The sequence below is a fragment of the Podarcis tiliguerta genome (genome assembly GCF_965153285.1).
Source record: "Podarcis tiliguerta genome assembly, chromosome: 12".
In the NCBI taxonomy this organism is placed as follows: domain Eukaryota; kingdom Metazoa; phylum Chordata; class Lepidosauria; order Squamata; family Lacertidae; genus Podarcis; species Podarcis tiliguerta.
Window position 1 is genome coordinate 21,580,100 of NC_139545.1, and position 17,379 is coordinate 21,597,478.

The window sequence follows — 17,379 nt, forward strand, 5'->3', positions numbered from 1 at the left end:
ATGTACATGTGTAAAGCTGCCTACATAAAACTACGCACGCGTATACAACACATATATATTTTTTTAAATCATGGCAGGTGATCTTTAGAGGCGGGACTGAGTATGGATCATTTGAACGAGACAACTCAGGGGAAAGAACATTCAGAAATGTCTAACAATGTAAGCGATCCGAAGGGTCCACCAGCCAAAATTGCCCGCTTGGAGCAGAATGGGAGCCCGTTAGGAAGAGGAAGACTTGGAAGTACAGGAACTAAAATGCAAGGAGTGCCTTTAAAACACTCTGGACATCTGATGAAAACACATGCTAGAAAAGGTAACACGATAATTCTGAATATGGAACATTATTTTTTTAAAAAAACCAATATAGTGTCTTTTAGAAGAAACATATTTCCAAGATTTAAAAATAATAATAATTTGTATTTCAGTACTACCTTTCTGTACTACGTGTATCTCATCCTGGCATTTGGAATGTTGAACTGTATTATTGGGTGGAGCATTTTTATGGGTGGAGTCCTTTTTAATAGGGGAAAAAAAGACTCCTTACCTTCAGATTACCCATATTGTTGAGAACCTAGTACTACTGCTACCAGTCAAAGATAACTCTTGTAATAAGCTTGTTCTGTGTGGGGCATTGAGCAAAACACTTTTATAGCTTGTGAATTAATAATAGGTTCTTGAAAAGCCAGATTTCTCCTTCTACTCTTGACAAGAGTCCAAAATTGGAAGGTTGACTGCATTTGCTAGTTGGCTTCAAGAAAGTGATGCAAAGCGTTTTTGGTGTTCAGTGGAAAACTCCTTTATGATGACCATTTTTCGCACTTTGTTTCCTTAAGTACAATTCATTACTGAGCAATGAACAACTTGGGTGTCATATTGTTCAATGACTGGTTTGCTGTAATTAGACGTTCTCACAAGAAAGAGACACTTTTAGAGCCGGTGACTGATTGTGGTATGTGTGTGTCTGCGTTATGTCTTGTATTATGAATATTTTAAAGTAAAATTAATAGTATACATGATTTTTGTGGATCATACACAACAGTCATGTTAATTTATATCTAAATGTACTGCATATAATTTGGCTTTTGTTTTAGCACTCCTTTTCTCAGTATAGTTTATAATTCAGATTTCTCAGTATAGTTTATAATTCAGATTTCTTCTTGCATTTACTAAGCAAAATACAAAATTTAACCAAGACAATTAAACACAGAGAGTTAGAAGGCAATGGCATTTCATTCTGATGCATAACATTTATCATACAATCATTTATTTTTTCCTTGGATTGGCGAAAACAAAGAATATATTGATCTTGGAATGAACAGACACAGCAGTCCGTATTGTTAGATCTGTATCTATTAAAAATGGAAAAACAGCACTTCAGCAAATTCTTTGGCCTCTGCTCATGATTACCCTATTTATTGATTGTTTGCCAAGAATGTATGCATCTTAAGAAAGCCAGGGTAAGGCATTAAAAATATAATTTATTGCTGCTTTTTAAACAGAGTGCATTAATATTATGCTGTGAAGCACTGGGGCTATATAAAAAAGACTTTCTGACGCCTGCAAACATATAAGTTCCATAAATTCCTAAATAGGAGATTTCAGCTGTCTCTGGTATTATGTGATATTTGCACAGCAAACTTTAATGCCAGGACAGTTTTAGACAAGGATTCTACAGACTTCTCTGCTTCTTATGGCAGACGTGCTGTTTACATAGACTCATAAACCTTCGGCAAAACCTCTAACACTGCCTTCAGGTTTAAATCATGCTGTATTTTTAGCATTGAGCACTGACCAGTGCTTTCCCCTTTAATACTAGAAGGTTATAAAGTTGCTGCACTTGGAGATCTTGCCAAGTACTTGCAAGAGTGATCAGCTAGCTGAGATTGTGGTCTCCTGTCTAGCATTTTTCACATTTAATAGAAGGGCACTTGTGACAGGTTGTTGAGATTTAACATCTGTAGTCAGATGATACCTTTTGGTAGCTACAGGGGGATATCAAAAGAGTAGTCAAGAAGAGGCGCTGCTTCTTTGAGAAGGGCGTTTGTGTTTTAAATGCTGGAGCTTGCAGGCCTTTCACACAATAACAACACTGACTTTCCCATTATAATACAAAATACCACAATAAATCTGTATTTAGCACAGTTGGAGTAAATCCAGGGTGCTTTAGTTGGGAGGCTGTCTACTCCCCCCTCCCCAATAATGTAATTTTCTTACTTTGCAGTCAGTAGGAGGGAAGCATAGAGTAAGCACAAGTTGATACTGTATTTCTAAAGCATGCAAAAATCTGTGCAGATTCTGCAGTTAGGCTTTTAATAGTCGTTCCAATCCCATCCAGTCCCCTATTCCCATGCTTTGTGTATTTGGGTAGTGATGGGTCAAAGCATATTGTGAAGCAGATTTTATCCAAGCTCTGACAAGTGAACCAAGGAAGAAACATTATGATATTCATGCTCTTGTCTTTTTAAAACAAAAAACAAAAAAACCCCAAACACAACTTCCTGAAGCATCTTGCTATAAGATGCAAATTATTGGCAAATGTTTAGGTTTGTGGTCTGTGCTGAACCTATTCAGCAAACCAAGAGAAGCTTGTACATCTCTCTGAGCAATCCTGAAAGGATTGATTTGCCAAACTGATTTCTCTGGTGGTGAACTGCTCATTGCAGAGGTAATTCAAATGGAGCCTTTCACTGTAATCTGCTACTGTATGTGTAAGAGAACCAAATGAACAAAGAGAGTCTATAGTTCAAGTTACCTCAGTGTCTTCGATAAATCACTTTTACAAGTGCAATATGCATTATATACCTTTGCAGGATTGGATGACTTCTGTAAATGTAGATAGGGCAGTGCTTACAGAGGCATTAACGTTGTAGGACTAATTGGCGATCCTGGGCGCCCTGTTAAAGTAACCTTTGCCATCATTTATGCTAAAGATTATGCCCTCCTGGCACTATGCCATGAGACATCTCCCGTGTAGCGGCTGTTTAACCCTTTCAAGTCTTGTCAGTAAAGGGGTCTGATCTGCATCACTGTAGGTAGCCAGAGTTCTGCCGCTGGCTTACTGGGATGTAGGTGTTTATATTTACATGCAACTTCCCTCTCATTTAAGTCATCAGTTGTAATTTCGCAAGAACAGCTCCTTCCTATAGCGAGTGAGTGATACTTGTACGGTGCTGCGTGAACAGTGGGCTATTACTCCAAATCTAGCTCAAATGAAAGCGAAATTTTAAGAGCCACAAATATTCCGATGTTTAAAAAAGGCCTAGCCTGTTTCACTGGCAATGCTGTCATCTCATTGAGATCAATGGGAGATGTGATGTATGATTTATAAACCTTTTCTTCATCTTGATACATTGGGACCACAGCAATGTAAAAATAGTCCCTTGAAATTAATTTAAAAAGAAAAAGGGAAGTTAATTATGTGCACACATGTATGGCACAGTATTTTATTTTTTACTAGTTAGCTGCTCAAAGTACATATAATGGCAGTAACTTGGGTTACAGTAAATGTGACATAATTAGAATTGTGTAGGTGTGTGTGTTTCTTTTCTTTCCAGAATGTTTTCTTTTCTTTCCAGAATGTGTATCTTGTTAGATGTAACTTGAGTATGTCCTGCCTATTTCCAAACAGTAAAAACAATTAGCATTAGATTGGGTGGGGTTTGGGGTTTTTTTTTGGGGGGGGGGGTTGCACTGTTTTGTAAATGTGAAATTTGAAGAACAGCCAGACAAAGGTGATATTTTGTGACAATTAGTAATTCAGTATTTTTGGCACTACTAGGGAAGTTTTATTGTAAACAGAATTATGTTGATGGCATTGCAATGGCTTGCTCTGAAGCCTTCTGCAGTATGTATTTAAGTAGTCACATTGCAGACGCTCACAACAAATCAGATAGGACAACCAACATTATTTCTCTGCAGCCAACCCCACTGTTTCTGTAAGCAGGTACTGAATTCTAGAGCAGACCAAGACCTGTACATACACCTGTTATAGCATTTTGTAGATGTATGCATGTGATGTAGCCTATATCTGGCAGGAATCTGCGGGTAGGATTTCAGCTGCATAGCATTTCTTTGACAACCCATTCAGAAAGTGCATGTAAGTAACAAGGAAATTTTCATTTCTTAAAATTGTTGTGTTACAGGAACCATGCTTCCAGTTTTCTGTGTAGTGGAACATTATGAAAACTCCATTGAGTATGATTGCAAAGAAGAGCATGCAGAATTTGTTTTGGTAAGGAAGGACATGCTATTCAACCAGCTGATTGAAATGGCATTGCTGTCGCTTGGATATTCTCATAGCTCTGCTGCTCAAGCAAAAGGTAAACATTTCTTGATAAATTGCGAAACAGTCTTCATTTACTTTTAGTGGGGGGACTGGGCGGACAGGGTATTCCTTATTTTCAGATACGCTGTGCTAGTGCTTATAATCGGCAGCCATGTAAAATGTATATTTCAAATTTTGCATTGCATTTTTCTTAGCATATATTTTGCTCGTGTGAAACATCGGAAGTATGGCTTTGTTTTTAAATGCCTTCAGTGGAGTAACAATCCTTAATAATCTATACCACTGAAGTAAGGAAGAGACACGTTTCAGCAGGTGGACAGTTGAGAAAGTTAACCTTCCCCCGCCGCCCAGGACTGAACCATCTCTTATTGTTTCTTACAGGGAAATTTACAAACGCATGTTTTTCAGTATAGTAACTCGCTCAATATCCATTCATCTGTTAATGTAAGAGGAGAGGACATACTTGGTTGACTGTGAATTTTAAAAATAACTGCGTAATATAAAAGAATCCCGTAATCATGGATTCTTTTACCTGTTTTCTTAAAATTACCAGCCCCACGATTGAAACCTCTTTTCCTGTAATCTTTCTGTCTGGTGCAGGACTAATCCAGGTTGGGAAATGGAACCCAGTTCCTCTCTCCTATGTGACAGATGCCCCTGATGCTACAGTAGCTGACATGCTGCAGGATGTTTATCACGTGGTCACACTGAAAATCCAGTTGCACAGGTATGTCACGCAGGGTGGCAGTCTAGAATTTGATATATTGTGAATATTCAGTTCCTGCTGAGTTAAGGCAGGCCACCCTTCAGAATAATACCTGCATTCTTTTGTTACTGCAGTTCTTCGGGACCCACCCCACGCCCCAAAATATTGTAGAAACCTTATATTCACAAAGCTGCGATTCATAGCTTTCCTTTTGGTATCTCATTAAAAGTATATTGCATTTTAGTCAATTAAATGATGCATTACAAGAAGGCATTTTACATAAAGTTTACTTAAGAGAAAAATATTTTTGCATATCATGAACAGCACCATCTGTGTGCGTTTTGAAAAAAAAAAGAATGACTTGTTCGCTCTTATTGTTGCTGTCGAGGTTTTTTAAATTTCGCTAAACTAAAAGTGGGGGAAGCTAATATATTAATTCTTTTCATGATCAGTCGTGAGAAGGCATTACACCTTAAATTGTTTTACCAAGCGCATCAGAGCAGGAAGGTAGAAGTAACATGAAAAAATAGTCGCCACATGCAGCTGATGTATAATTCATGCATCAATACAGCAGATGTGTTGTATAAAGTAATTAACTAATCGGAACAATCAGGAGACTGAGAGCAATCTCCAGATGCATCTGCTTGATGCACAAAATGAAATCTGTCTGTCTTAAAGGAATGTTCTGCAGCAGAATGCAATCTTGTAATAATCCTTTTTCTAATCTATGTCTCAAATAGTTGCCCTAAACTAGAAGACTTGCCTCCTGAACAATGGTCTCACACAACAGTAAGAAATGCTCTGAAGGACTTACTGAAGGATATGAACCAGAGTTCATTGGCCAAGGAATGTCCCCTTTCACAGGTACTTAGCATAACATGCAATAAATAATAAAACACCACAGGCAACATTGATTTGAGGTTCTACAGACTGTTGCCGCTGGAATCTCTTGCCCAAAAAACGCAAATTTGCATTACTGCCTCATCAGACCTTAAATTGTAGTAGATTTATTTTTAAACAACTATTCAGGTTTAATCCTGTGAAAGACATCCTGAAATAATATCAATACAAAGCTGGAGTTTGGTGCTTTTTTATGTCAGATATTTGAACTGCATTATTGTAACTTGTGTTAATAGAGCACATTGGGTGTGTGGCAGTAGTTAAACTTGGTCACACCTGCTGCTGAATTTGAATGCTGTGTTATATCAAACCAAACTAGTTCAGTATGCTAATTTATAAAAATAAAGAGTCACTTCGGTGTTTTGTGTGAATGTATGATGTGTTCTAAACATCTGCAAAAGAAAAACCAAAAAATTATTAGGACAAATCCAAATACGTAATAACAGTATAATGAGCAAGACAGATTCCAGACATGCCACTTAAAAGTGCTTTTGAGCTCTTTCCCACTGTTGGTGTGCATTCACGAAATAAACGCAGTGCTAGCATCAGATTGTTAAAACATTGTAGATGTGCCTTCCTGCATGCGCATCAATTGCATTTCAGTTTTCCTGTGGTGTCGTTTTTGTGCCGCCTGTGAACAGGTGCTTTCTATTTGAAGTGCTTCCTTTTAGTTCAGTGCCCAGTGTTGTTCCATTATGTGAATGGCTCATTTCCATATTTTAACCTCTCTTCCTTGTATAGAAATACCTCTTTGGTCACTGTTGACAAGCAAGATTACCTGATTTCTCCTTTCTTTTCTGTAACCAGCAGCATGTGTCCATTGACTATTTGAGTCACTATTCCCCACCCATTTGCTCTCTGGTGCAACCCAAGAAGGGAAAAATGTTGCCGATTTCACTGACACTTCCTCACCTAAATTTCATTATATTATTATTACTTGTGCCTACAGGGTGTGTGCGTGTGTGCGGGCATACACACAAACCACATACCCAATTTTAAAAATTAGATTCATTTGCTCATGAAATTGATCAGGCTTTTCTCCAGACTTTTTGCTACCAGCTTGCCAAGTTTCCCAGAACAGTGAAGCAAATGACAGTGGAGATGTCAGATAAAAAAAGAGGCTTCGCACTCAGGTTTCACCTATCGACTCATGAGTAGAAGCAGGGCTTTCACCACCCCCCCAGCTGGAACTCCCTGGAACTCAGTCCAGGCACCTCTCAGCTGAGCGCCGTTGCCATTATAAGAGATCAAAGGAGGCGTTCATAGTGAGTTCCAGCCCCTCTTTTTCTAGAAAAATAGCACTGAGTAGAAGGCATTAGACAATATAGTCTCATGCACCATTGGGCGTCCTGACACAACCATACAGGCATATGCATATACTTAGCATACTAGCTAAGAAAGGGCTTTTGTGACATTTAAAGCATAACTTGTAAATAGTAACGAATGGCTAATTTATAGGATGCAAAGCCTCCCAAGTCGTTATTGAACTGCTTGAAATGATCTTAGCTTCAGAATGTATAAAGTATGTTAGCTCAGAAATCTTTCGAACAACTGTTTAACACAAGACAATCTTGTTATTTTAAATATTGTAGATAGAGGCTAAAATCTGTTGGTTTGAGGAAACCAAAGGCGTCCTCTGTATTCCGTGGCAGGGACAAGAATCAAGCTGATCATTTCCTGAGCTACAGATTTTATTAGTTTCTATTCTAGCTCTGTGATTATTTCTAGCCGAATTGTTGGTTTATCTATAGGTTTTATTACATTTGGGTCAGTAGGGTGGCTGGATTTTTATTGTGTTTAGGATATCAGCCTTAAAAATACATACTTGGAAGTGAATCGTACTGGAAAGAACGGGTCTTGTTTCCACATAAATCTTGTCTGAGCTTGGATCTTTTGTTACTCAGAATTATCTTGCCTATAGTAAAACAATTTCATATAAATAATTTATAATTAAAATGGACATTTTATGTCTTTAAAATATAGCTCATGTGCCTCTGCTGACAGAAGCTTCTCTGATCCAGCAGATGTTTCCATCAGTGAATTGCCAAGCAAAGTGATTTTTGCCAGTGTCCCCTATTTCCTATAACACCTTTCATGCTGCTTCAAAGGGTCCCCCCAACTCTCTGGGGGAGACGGGGGGGGGCTATGGGGGGGAGAGAAAGGGAATCCGTGAAAAATCTCCCTTCCCTCTCCCCTTCCACTGACTGAATCAAAAATGCTTTCCATCAGCAGAGGAGCACCATTATATGTAACCCATCTTTTTCCCTTTCTGAAAGTCCTTTAGAATAAGTTTTTTTAGACAGAACACGGGTATTTAGGAAGTACCGTATTTTTCCGTCTATAAGACACCCTCATGTATATTTTGAGGGACTCAGATTTAAGAAAATGGGGGGAGGTGGCTTAGAGTATAAGACACCGCCTAATTTTTGACATCATTTTTTAGGAAAAAACCCTAGTCTTATAAACGGAAAAATACGATATATAAGCTTCAGAGATACACTGGAGTGTGGCTTTTATAGAGAAATCAATCACTACTATCTTTAGGAATTATAAACTATTCCAGCAGTATATTTGCTAGACTTAACTGTGCACAACCATTCCTTAGCTTTCTGGATGCATGTGTGGACGTTGAAGTTAAGGAGGTCACATACAGCTCAGTACCTGGAAAAATGTGCGAGAATCCTGTGAAAAAGGGAGGTTTCCAGAGAAAGAATAGGACGCATGTTGTGAATATACATTGCTCGTATGCATATATGCGTCCTTTGTGAACTGTTCTTAAACTGTCTGCACATTTTTAGAGAATATGCAACACAACGTGATGCATGTTTACTCATAAGTAAGTTTACTTTCTTTCCTTGAGATTTACTTGGAACTGTGCACAGAAATGTAGTCACTTTACAACACTATCTGATAATGTGAAGGCAGGAGACGTGCAAGTCAGTTATCTGAAGAGAAAGCATTTTACTTATTTTGGTATGTCATTGCAATCTAGTTGCAGCTTGTCCACAAATGTAGATATGATGCAATGCTAAGCTATATTTGCTTATATCTGTACCTTTATGTAGCACTCCCAGTATAAGCTGCAATTATATAAAGAAATAATTTTTACTGTAAGTGCACTTGAGAGCACTGAAATCAAGAATCTGGAAAACAATACATATTTTACAATAATTTCGATCAGTCTATATCTTCCAAGTTTTATATGGCAAAACCAGGATATAACATTATATATATATATTGGAAATGTTGTGCTTCAATTTGATTTGCATGGTTCATGATGCTGGTTTTGTTACAGCTAAAAGAGACGATCTGTTTGGGCAAGAATTAATAGTTTTGTAATGAAGGATATTACCTTGTTGGGTTATCCCAGACACAAGCACCATGAGGAGAGAAAAGAGGGCCCCATCTATGACTGAGATGGGTTTGGATGGATGCAAAACCATACTTTGCATCAGAAGCTATGAAGAATTATGGCCATTGCCAATCAAGCTTAATTTACCCCATAATTATTTCAAAAAATTTTTTTTGTGGTTTGTATGATTCTGGGGTTTTGCTCCATGTATTTATATGGCTGTCAAGTTCTTAAGACTTTCCTAACAGCCATAATGACTTTTTGAATGAATAAATAAAAGCCGATGATCCATTTTATCAAGGTTCCTTGCACCAAGCAAAATTAACTTATAGCCCTTGGGGCACATCAGCTCTGCTTTGCTTTCCTCCCCAGGGTTTTTTTAGTTTGCATTTCATCCTAATCATTGTAAAGAATATTTGAGCTTATTTAGATATAGATATATAGGGAAGAACCCTAGTTTGATTACTTTTTCCTATAAACTGTTTGGCTTCAAAAATAGATTTAAAATGTGTTTGTTTTATAACAATAATTTTGGAGTGAAGTTATAATCATTTCCAGAGGGATAGCTGTGTTGGTCTCCCTGCAGTAAAAACACAGAAGAGTCTTGTGGCACCATAAAGACTAACAAATTTATTATGGTGCAACCTTTTGTGGATTAAATGTAATCCTCAGTTGGCAGGTATTTATACACATGGACATAAAAGAGTGGGAAAGGTAATAGTTCGGAGTCAAATGGCAAAAAAAGAAAGTAAGAACCAAATTATCCCAGAGCATCCTTTTTCTACTTCATTGCTGTTTAACTCCAACTTTTACACTTATGCATCTGTGTAATAAAGGTAAAGGGACCCCTGACGATTAGATCCAGTCACGGACGACTCTGGGGTTGTGGCGCTCATCTTGTTTTACTGGCCGAGGGAGCTTCCGGGTCATGTGGCCAGCATGACTAAGCCGCTTCTGGCAAACCAGAGCAACGCATGGAAACGCTGTTTACCTTCCCGCCGGAGCAGTACCTATTTATCTACTTGCACTTTGACGTGCTTTCGAACTGCTAGGTTGGCAATGGGAGCTCACCCTTTTGCAGGGATTCGAACCGCCAACCTTCTGATCGGCAAGCCCTAGGCTCTGTAGTTTAACCCACAGCACCATCCGCGACCCATCTGTGTAATAAATACCTGCCAATTGAGGATTACATTTCATGCATCTGATAAACTGGACTCTTAATCTACAAAAGCTTATGGCATAGTAAATGTGTTGGCCTTTGAGATACCACAAAACTCTTAGTTGATTTTGGTATAATCATTGTGTGTGGTTTTTGAAGCAAGTGCCTGGGCTTTAATTTGTTATTTCTGTGCATGCATGAAACAGTGGAAACTAAAGCTGATGTTTATTTGGTCTAGTCTGAATTAAGGGCGGGGAGCAAGGAGAAAGTTGCAATATTAGAACTGGGCGTTTTCTATCTTTTGTCCTCTCTGTACTAGAATGTTGTGAGAGATGCCGTTGCTTATCCACTAGAAAGTATGCATACAGCAGTTGTGCAAAATAACTTCTTACCTCCACAGCAGGTTGATCGAGAGTAATATTGCCCTGTTGTTCTCATACATATTGTTTGCATAAAGAAGTACAAGATAACTTACAAAGTGCAACATAGTGACTGCATGTATGCTTTTCGGTGGATTATTAGAATTCATTATCAAGGTCTAGACAATCAGGATCTGTATATAAAGTTTTGTAAGAATGCTTAATTTTGCATTCAAACTTTAGAAGGGTTGGGGACAAGGTGCTGACACTCTCCTTCTCCAAGGTAGGGCCATGTTAATGTATAAACTGTGCTCCATAGATCTGCACAAGATAGGAAGAACAAGTCTTGGTAGTGTTAATTGCCTTGACGCCAATGAGATGTGTTGAGTTTGGTGACAGGGATAGCAGTTTGAATTATAACCACTTCTTTCCTCTTTACCAGTGCCAGGTATTCCTGCTAATGCCTTAAATTATGTGAAATGCTTTGTGTTGTAAAGAATTATGCTTATATCAACATAAATACTTGAGAAGCAAGGTGGGCATCTGCCACTAAACATAAGCAGCTCTCAGGATGGGACAGGGGACGCGGGTGGAGCTGTGGAGGTGGGAATGAAATCAATCTTAGCTGATGGTTGAAGTGGGAATCAAAGGCTGTCATGGGATGGAAAGAAGCCCACTCTGAATAGCACTGGGTGGGTGCAGAGCCCAAGAATAGGGCAGCCTCCGTTAGGAGGTGGGAGGAGATCAGTGGCCTCCAAAGAGCGTGCCACAACCATTGCTACTGCAGTATGAGCAGTTGGCAATACATGCTTTAGAGTGCATACATTCTGCTGCCTCTGAGGATTCCACTCCCTGAGGCGGTCGCTTGACCTTGCCTCATTCGTGGGCTGGCCCTGAATAGGCCTGAAGAAGTGGAGCAGCATCCTCCATTCACCTTACGTTCTTCCTCTTCCCGTATGGATTGATCCGAGAGGAAGAAGGCAAGGGAATGGGCAGTACTGCTGAGGAAAAGGTGTGCTCATTTAAGAAGAGGACCACCTTGCCCAAAGGTCCCCCAAAACACGAAATCGAAACTTATTCCTGGTTATGGTATATAGGTACTGACTGCCTCAGTCTTCTACATATTACATAATTGGCCTTCAACTATACTTCAGCCATATAAAATAATGTTCAACTTGAGGAGTTCACATGTTGCTGTGTGTGCACACCTACATGTGTTCACAATGCTTCAACAGCATCAGTCACTGTATATCTCAGCAGTTGTAATAATGGTAAAAACCAGATTTGTGATTTCAGCTTGAACTCTGGGATAAGTGAATCCTAAAAAAAAAATCTAATAGGAAATGCTCTAAAAGCTAACCTCTCTCCCCCACTGTTGTAAAAATTGACAAGGTACTGCAACCCTAATCCTTGCCTCCGCCTCTCCCCATATCCCAAGATAGACATCTCTATCAGCAGGCCATTAGGCAATTTTTGCTTGAGGGTTTGGAACAGGTAGTAGCCGAATCTGTTGTCTAAGGCCTGGTATTTCACATCCCTTAAAGCTTTTAAAGGAGGCGTCTTTATTTCATTAGCAAAATCAAATTGTGTCAAAGAGCAGCAATATACACCGCTTGCCTCAAGCTCTAGAATGGCCTTGTGATATCATTAAATTACAGTGCATTTTTATGCACAACACAGCCTTTTTATATCACCTTTACAGATGTTTATACGTTTCAGGGTTCCCCCCCTCCTTCATCATCCCAAGCAACTTTATCCTTGAATAGAAGATTGTACAAGAAGGTTGTTTTCTAAAAATTCCTGTGTTAAGGTGGGGCGGGGGGCATCTGCAAAGCATAAATTTGCGGACCAATGTAAATCAAGGCCCCTAGCTTGCATGTCTGCTTGTGTGATGACATGTTTCTTTCTGAGTCACATTTCCTGATTGATTGATGGATTGATTGATTAATGTATATACTGTCCCTCATTAAAAGATACCAGGGAGGTTCACAGAATCAAATACAAAGATAAAACACAAGTAAGCAATTAAACCAAAACACAAAACAATGTTCCCCATTCCCACAGACACATTTAAAAGGCTGTAGAATATTGCTTATAGTGATATTCTCTAAATTTGAAATTGAGAAACAGAAACAAGAAACCATGAGCTGAGCCCAAATCTTCCAGTTCTAAAAATTGGGGCTTTTTTATGACTCTCTATTCTCAAAACTCTCTTGTATTTGCCAAAAAGAGGTGCCACAAGCAAGGAGGGCTGAAGTGAGAGAGGACCCATCTTTAAAATTCTACATGGCTCTGCTACAGCATCCATTTCTGAGTTCCCAGTGCCTGTCTGCTTAATGGACGGAGCTGGGAGGCATAGGGAGCATTTTACGTATAGCAATAGAGTATTCTAGGCTTTAAAGAATACTCCTATACTGTTGCTGAATTGCTCCCTGCCTCTGTCTGCAGTTTGCCAGGGTATGTTTTGGGAATGTTGGGCTCATGGAAATAGTGGTGGTGAGGAAAATTTTCTCTGTTTTTGTGTTTTCAGGATTTATTGGCGAACTCTCAGAAAGACCTCAAGATCTGTTTGTTTATTTTGTCAGAGTTCTCAGAGAAAGCTTACGTAAAATGAGTTAATTACGGAGCGAGTTTGTGGGGGATGGTGCTTGCCTATCTGTAATTGCTTAGATAAAGTTGGTGGTATGTCCGTTTCCACAACAACATCCTATAACCAATCAGATTATCGGAATTCTCTTGCCTGTTTTGTCAAAATAATACCAGGCAAGAGTAAAACAAAGTTCTGAGTGGAGGATAGTAATGGGGAAAGAAACTAAAGGGGTATCCCACTGGAACATAGTAAGAAAATAGACCGACACAAATGTGGTTTATTAAGACTTTCCAATTACTCTCTTTTGCAATCCCACCCTTTAATTCTCCCTCTCCTCTTTTACCCCTGAGCAACCATGGAAATACTAAGCACCGGAGTTAGATTACAGACACGCTTGAAAGAAAACTTTTGTAATTATCCCCTCATTCATTTTTTAAAAAAATTATTAGGATTACAATAAATTTATACACATGGCCAGAATAGTAGAAGAATATATAGTGTCCTTAAAATTCTGTCTTGCTCTTCTACTTTTTATTGATGCTGCTGCTAATTCTTAAGAATGGATGTGTATGTTTGGGACATTTCCATTCTCCTCCATATTGCCATTTTAGCTTCTTCTTCTGTGGAATGTTCTGGTACTTTCTCCTGACTTGTTAGATAAGCCATTTTCGGTATTTTTATGTGAGGGAACATTAATAATGCCATATTCACGAGGGTAAAATAATTAGAGGTGTGCACCAGTCACAAGATTCAACTTGCATCTGTAGCTTTGGGAAGCAGCCCGATCTGTTTCAGAACTGCTCTGTGTCTTTCCAATTCAGATTGAAATTCATCAGATTAGATCTGTTAAAAAATGAAGCTCTGTTTCCTCCCACCCATTTCACTCTAATGGGGAATTTAAAAATGGTTATAACTTTTCTTTTTCACAGAAATGGATGAAATTTGAAAGCAAAAGAGCCCCTCTAGTTTAGATTAAACCTTAAAGGCAGACACATCAAGGCGTTTTAATGCAGGCCACTTTTAAAACTTTGTTTGTTTTAAAAAGAAAAAAAAGTATTTTATTTTTTTACAAGACATGGATGTAAGTTGCAGGCATGGGCACTATTTCTGAAGAGATGAAGCCTGCTACATTTCAGAATGATAGAGGCAGCCATTGTCCTGCAAGTCATTCTCCACCCCCAGACTTTACGATTTGGGGGTGGGTAAATGCAATGGCAGAGTATCCCCAGGAAAGTCTGAAGTGGGGGGAAATGTCAACCCTTTTACCACAATAACTGTTGATGGGGTGACAGACTTTTCCCAGCACCCAAAAAGAGCAATAGATTTTTTGCAATAGAACCTGTTTCCTATAGGAGAGAGGTATCACCACTGACGTGCATAGGTGGTGGAAGAAAAAATAGCATAGATTCAAGTAAAAAGCAAGCACAGTGTTTAATATTTATTTCAACATCCTTCTCCCAAATCACTCCGATTGGTGTTTCCTGGGAAAATAATTCTCTCATTAAAACCTAGAGCTGTCTGTCAAAATTAAGGATCTTCCTCTCGCCTCTCCACAAGCTCCATAGTTATTTTCCATAGTTAGTTTGGTTTTTCTAAAAAGACACAGAATTTACATTAAAAATGCAGTGTTTTTTTAAAGTTCACAAAGTGAGTCAGGATAGGGAGGCTCTGATCCAGCTTGGTGTGCCATTTTAACAGTACATTCTGATTTGGGAAAATGGGGACTCCACCCCTGTTTAACCTCCTAATTCTGGAAATTACACAGAGCCAATACATACCCCTAAAAATAATATTCCCTTTGATACTTTCCAGGTCAAATGTCCTTTCAGCAGCACCTGATGACTGTGCTCATGTACCTGTATATGAGAACTACAGCACTATGTAATGCCCATACCTATTACAAAGTATTTGAGCTCCTACGGATTTTAGTTTGCACCAAGCATAATTTTCTCATTCTGCTTATTGCCCTGTTTGTTCTGTTCAGGAAAAAGAACCGAGAAGTATAACTGAGCTATGTTTCCATGGAAGGAGAAAACATATTCTTCTACATGAACAACAGACTGGTTCCAAGATACTTTCTGTTTTGGATTAAAAAAAAAAACAACCTGCGCTACATAGATGACAATTTTACTATTTTATATATAGTTTCTTAGAGGGTTGAAAAAAGCAATTGCAATTAGTGTAAGCAGTGTAATATGTCTGCACACACTTGCACTATAATGAAAAAATCAGTTTTACCTGCCCAGCCGTGAGGTGGCTTTTGCAAGAGTTGTAGTAGTGCCTGACACATACAGAACAGACACATGCTAGTTTGTGTTTTAGAGAGTTGCAGGGGGAGCGCAGAACTTTGAGAGTCTTGGTTCAGGTTCTATACAGCAGACACAAGCACAGAGCTTATTTCAACAATAATTTCTGTTAAATATACTAGTGCCGTAAGCTGTGTACATTAATTTGCTATTTGTTTTTAATTTGTAAACCTCTGTTTTCATTTTATGTGGGAACTTTAAAATAATATTTGACAGTGTTTTCACAACATTGTGGCCCAGCTGTCCTGAAGGGTTGCTACTGTGTCGTCAAATAGAGCTAATTTTAGCCCGAGTAAACCATAGACCTGTGAAATGGCTTAAACATGTAGTAGCTCTCACCCAAAGTAATGGATATGAAAAAATTATTTCAGGTCCAGTGCAGATAGATAGAACATTGATAGAGTAAATCCTATGTGCGTCATCTCAGAAGCCCTACTGAGTTCAATGGGACTTTCAGATAAGTGTGCATTGGATGATTCCCCCCCCCACTCCCAAATTGCAAAAAATACCAAACTCAGTATGATGAGAGCTATTTTAGCTGTACTAGTAATCATAACTACCTACATTCACTTGATCACACCTAACAGTGATACATTTTCTATGAAGTACGACATTCGTCAAATCTGCCACTGCAATGAAAAAAATGTTGCTTACTTTAGGTTAATCACTCCCCCCACTATTTACATTTCTGATCATCCCGAATGATTAAGGCCTGTTATTCAGTCATCTTAGATGCAAAAATTGCTTTCATAATAGAAACTACCGTTTCTGTCTTCATAGAGGTGGGTGATAGATAGCCTCACTGAAGTGAAGGCATGATGTTTCGACTCTCTGCAAACCAAGGTTTCCTATTTTCTACTTCCTTCTTTAGAGAAAACTCACTTCTCCTTCCTTGCCTGCCTTTAATCATAGTTTAGCATTGCTTGTGTATGAATAATAATATGGTTAATACTTACTATGGTTACAAGAAGGTGAAAATCCTACATTTGGCTCCCAGTTTCCTAGACAATGATTTGCAGGGAGCTCACCAGTATGGGTTGGAAATTGACTTATGCTCATCAGAGTTCTGCTCACCCTGCAGGAGGGGATGAAGACAGTCTTTGCCTATCCCTTTTCTCTCTGTGCCCCCTGAAAGCCTTCTCTGGTGGCTTGGGCGATCCCCCAGAACAGCACAAGGCAGCACAGGCAGCTGCAGGTAAAAGAGAAAATGGGTGAAAATTGCTGCCCCTGCTTCCTCCAATAGGCAGCCTCTACAAATCTCATTCATTTCCATGAATAGAAGCAGCTCTTTCATTCACAGAAGGAACTGTCCTGGCTGCCACCCAAGAACAACAACAGGTGTACTTTCTTGGAAGTAAGAAGCCAAGTTTTATTCAGACAGCATAAACTCAGCAACAAGAGAAGAGAAGAAATTAGTTCAGACGCCTCTGGACACCAGCGATGAAGCAAAGATCAAACCAAGCTTTAGGGTTCCCTAAATGCATTTCAGGGACAAGACCAGAAGCCAGGTTTGCAGGCTCAGGAGCTGCAGTCTGAGACACTGCATAAATGAGCATGTTCCAACATTTGCCCGCATCTACCCCCCCCCTCTGAACAGATGTGCAGACCCAGCCAGGCCCTCCTTATTGGAAACTGGGTCTGCCCCGCCTGTGGAGGTGCTGTCATTGCTTCGGAGACAATAAATGACTTTCATTCTCCCTTGACAGCTCAGTCCGTGCCATG

At 39.1% G+C, this 17,379-nt stretch overlaps 1 protein-coding gene across 33 annotated transcripts in view; it reads left to right on the top strand.

The window, feature by feature from the left end:
- The window catches only part of SATB1 (SATB homeobox 1), a 114,883-nt gene that overhangs the window by 29,317 nt on the left and 68,187 nt on the right, over positions 1-17,379 (top strand). For 24 of the 33 annotated variants that reach the window (XM_083404818.1, XM_083404798.1, XM_083404801.1 and 21 more), the window contains 4 exons: positions 78-313; positions 4,143-4,319; positions 4,886-5,012; positions 5,732-5,855. In XM_083404818.1, the coding sequence (XP_083260944.1) occupies positions 103-313; positions 4,143-4,319; positions 4,886-5,012; positions 5,732-5,855 (639 nt within the window). In that variant the 5' untranslated portion in view covers positions 78-102. The remainder of the gene's footprint in view (positions 1-77; positions 314-4,142; positions 4,320-4,885; positions 5,013-5,731; positions 5,856-17,379) is intronic. The other 9 variants (XM_083404817.1, XM_083404812.1, XM_083404819.1 and 6 more) reach the window with 1 other exon arrangement.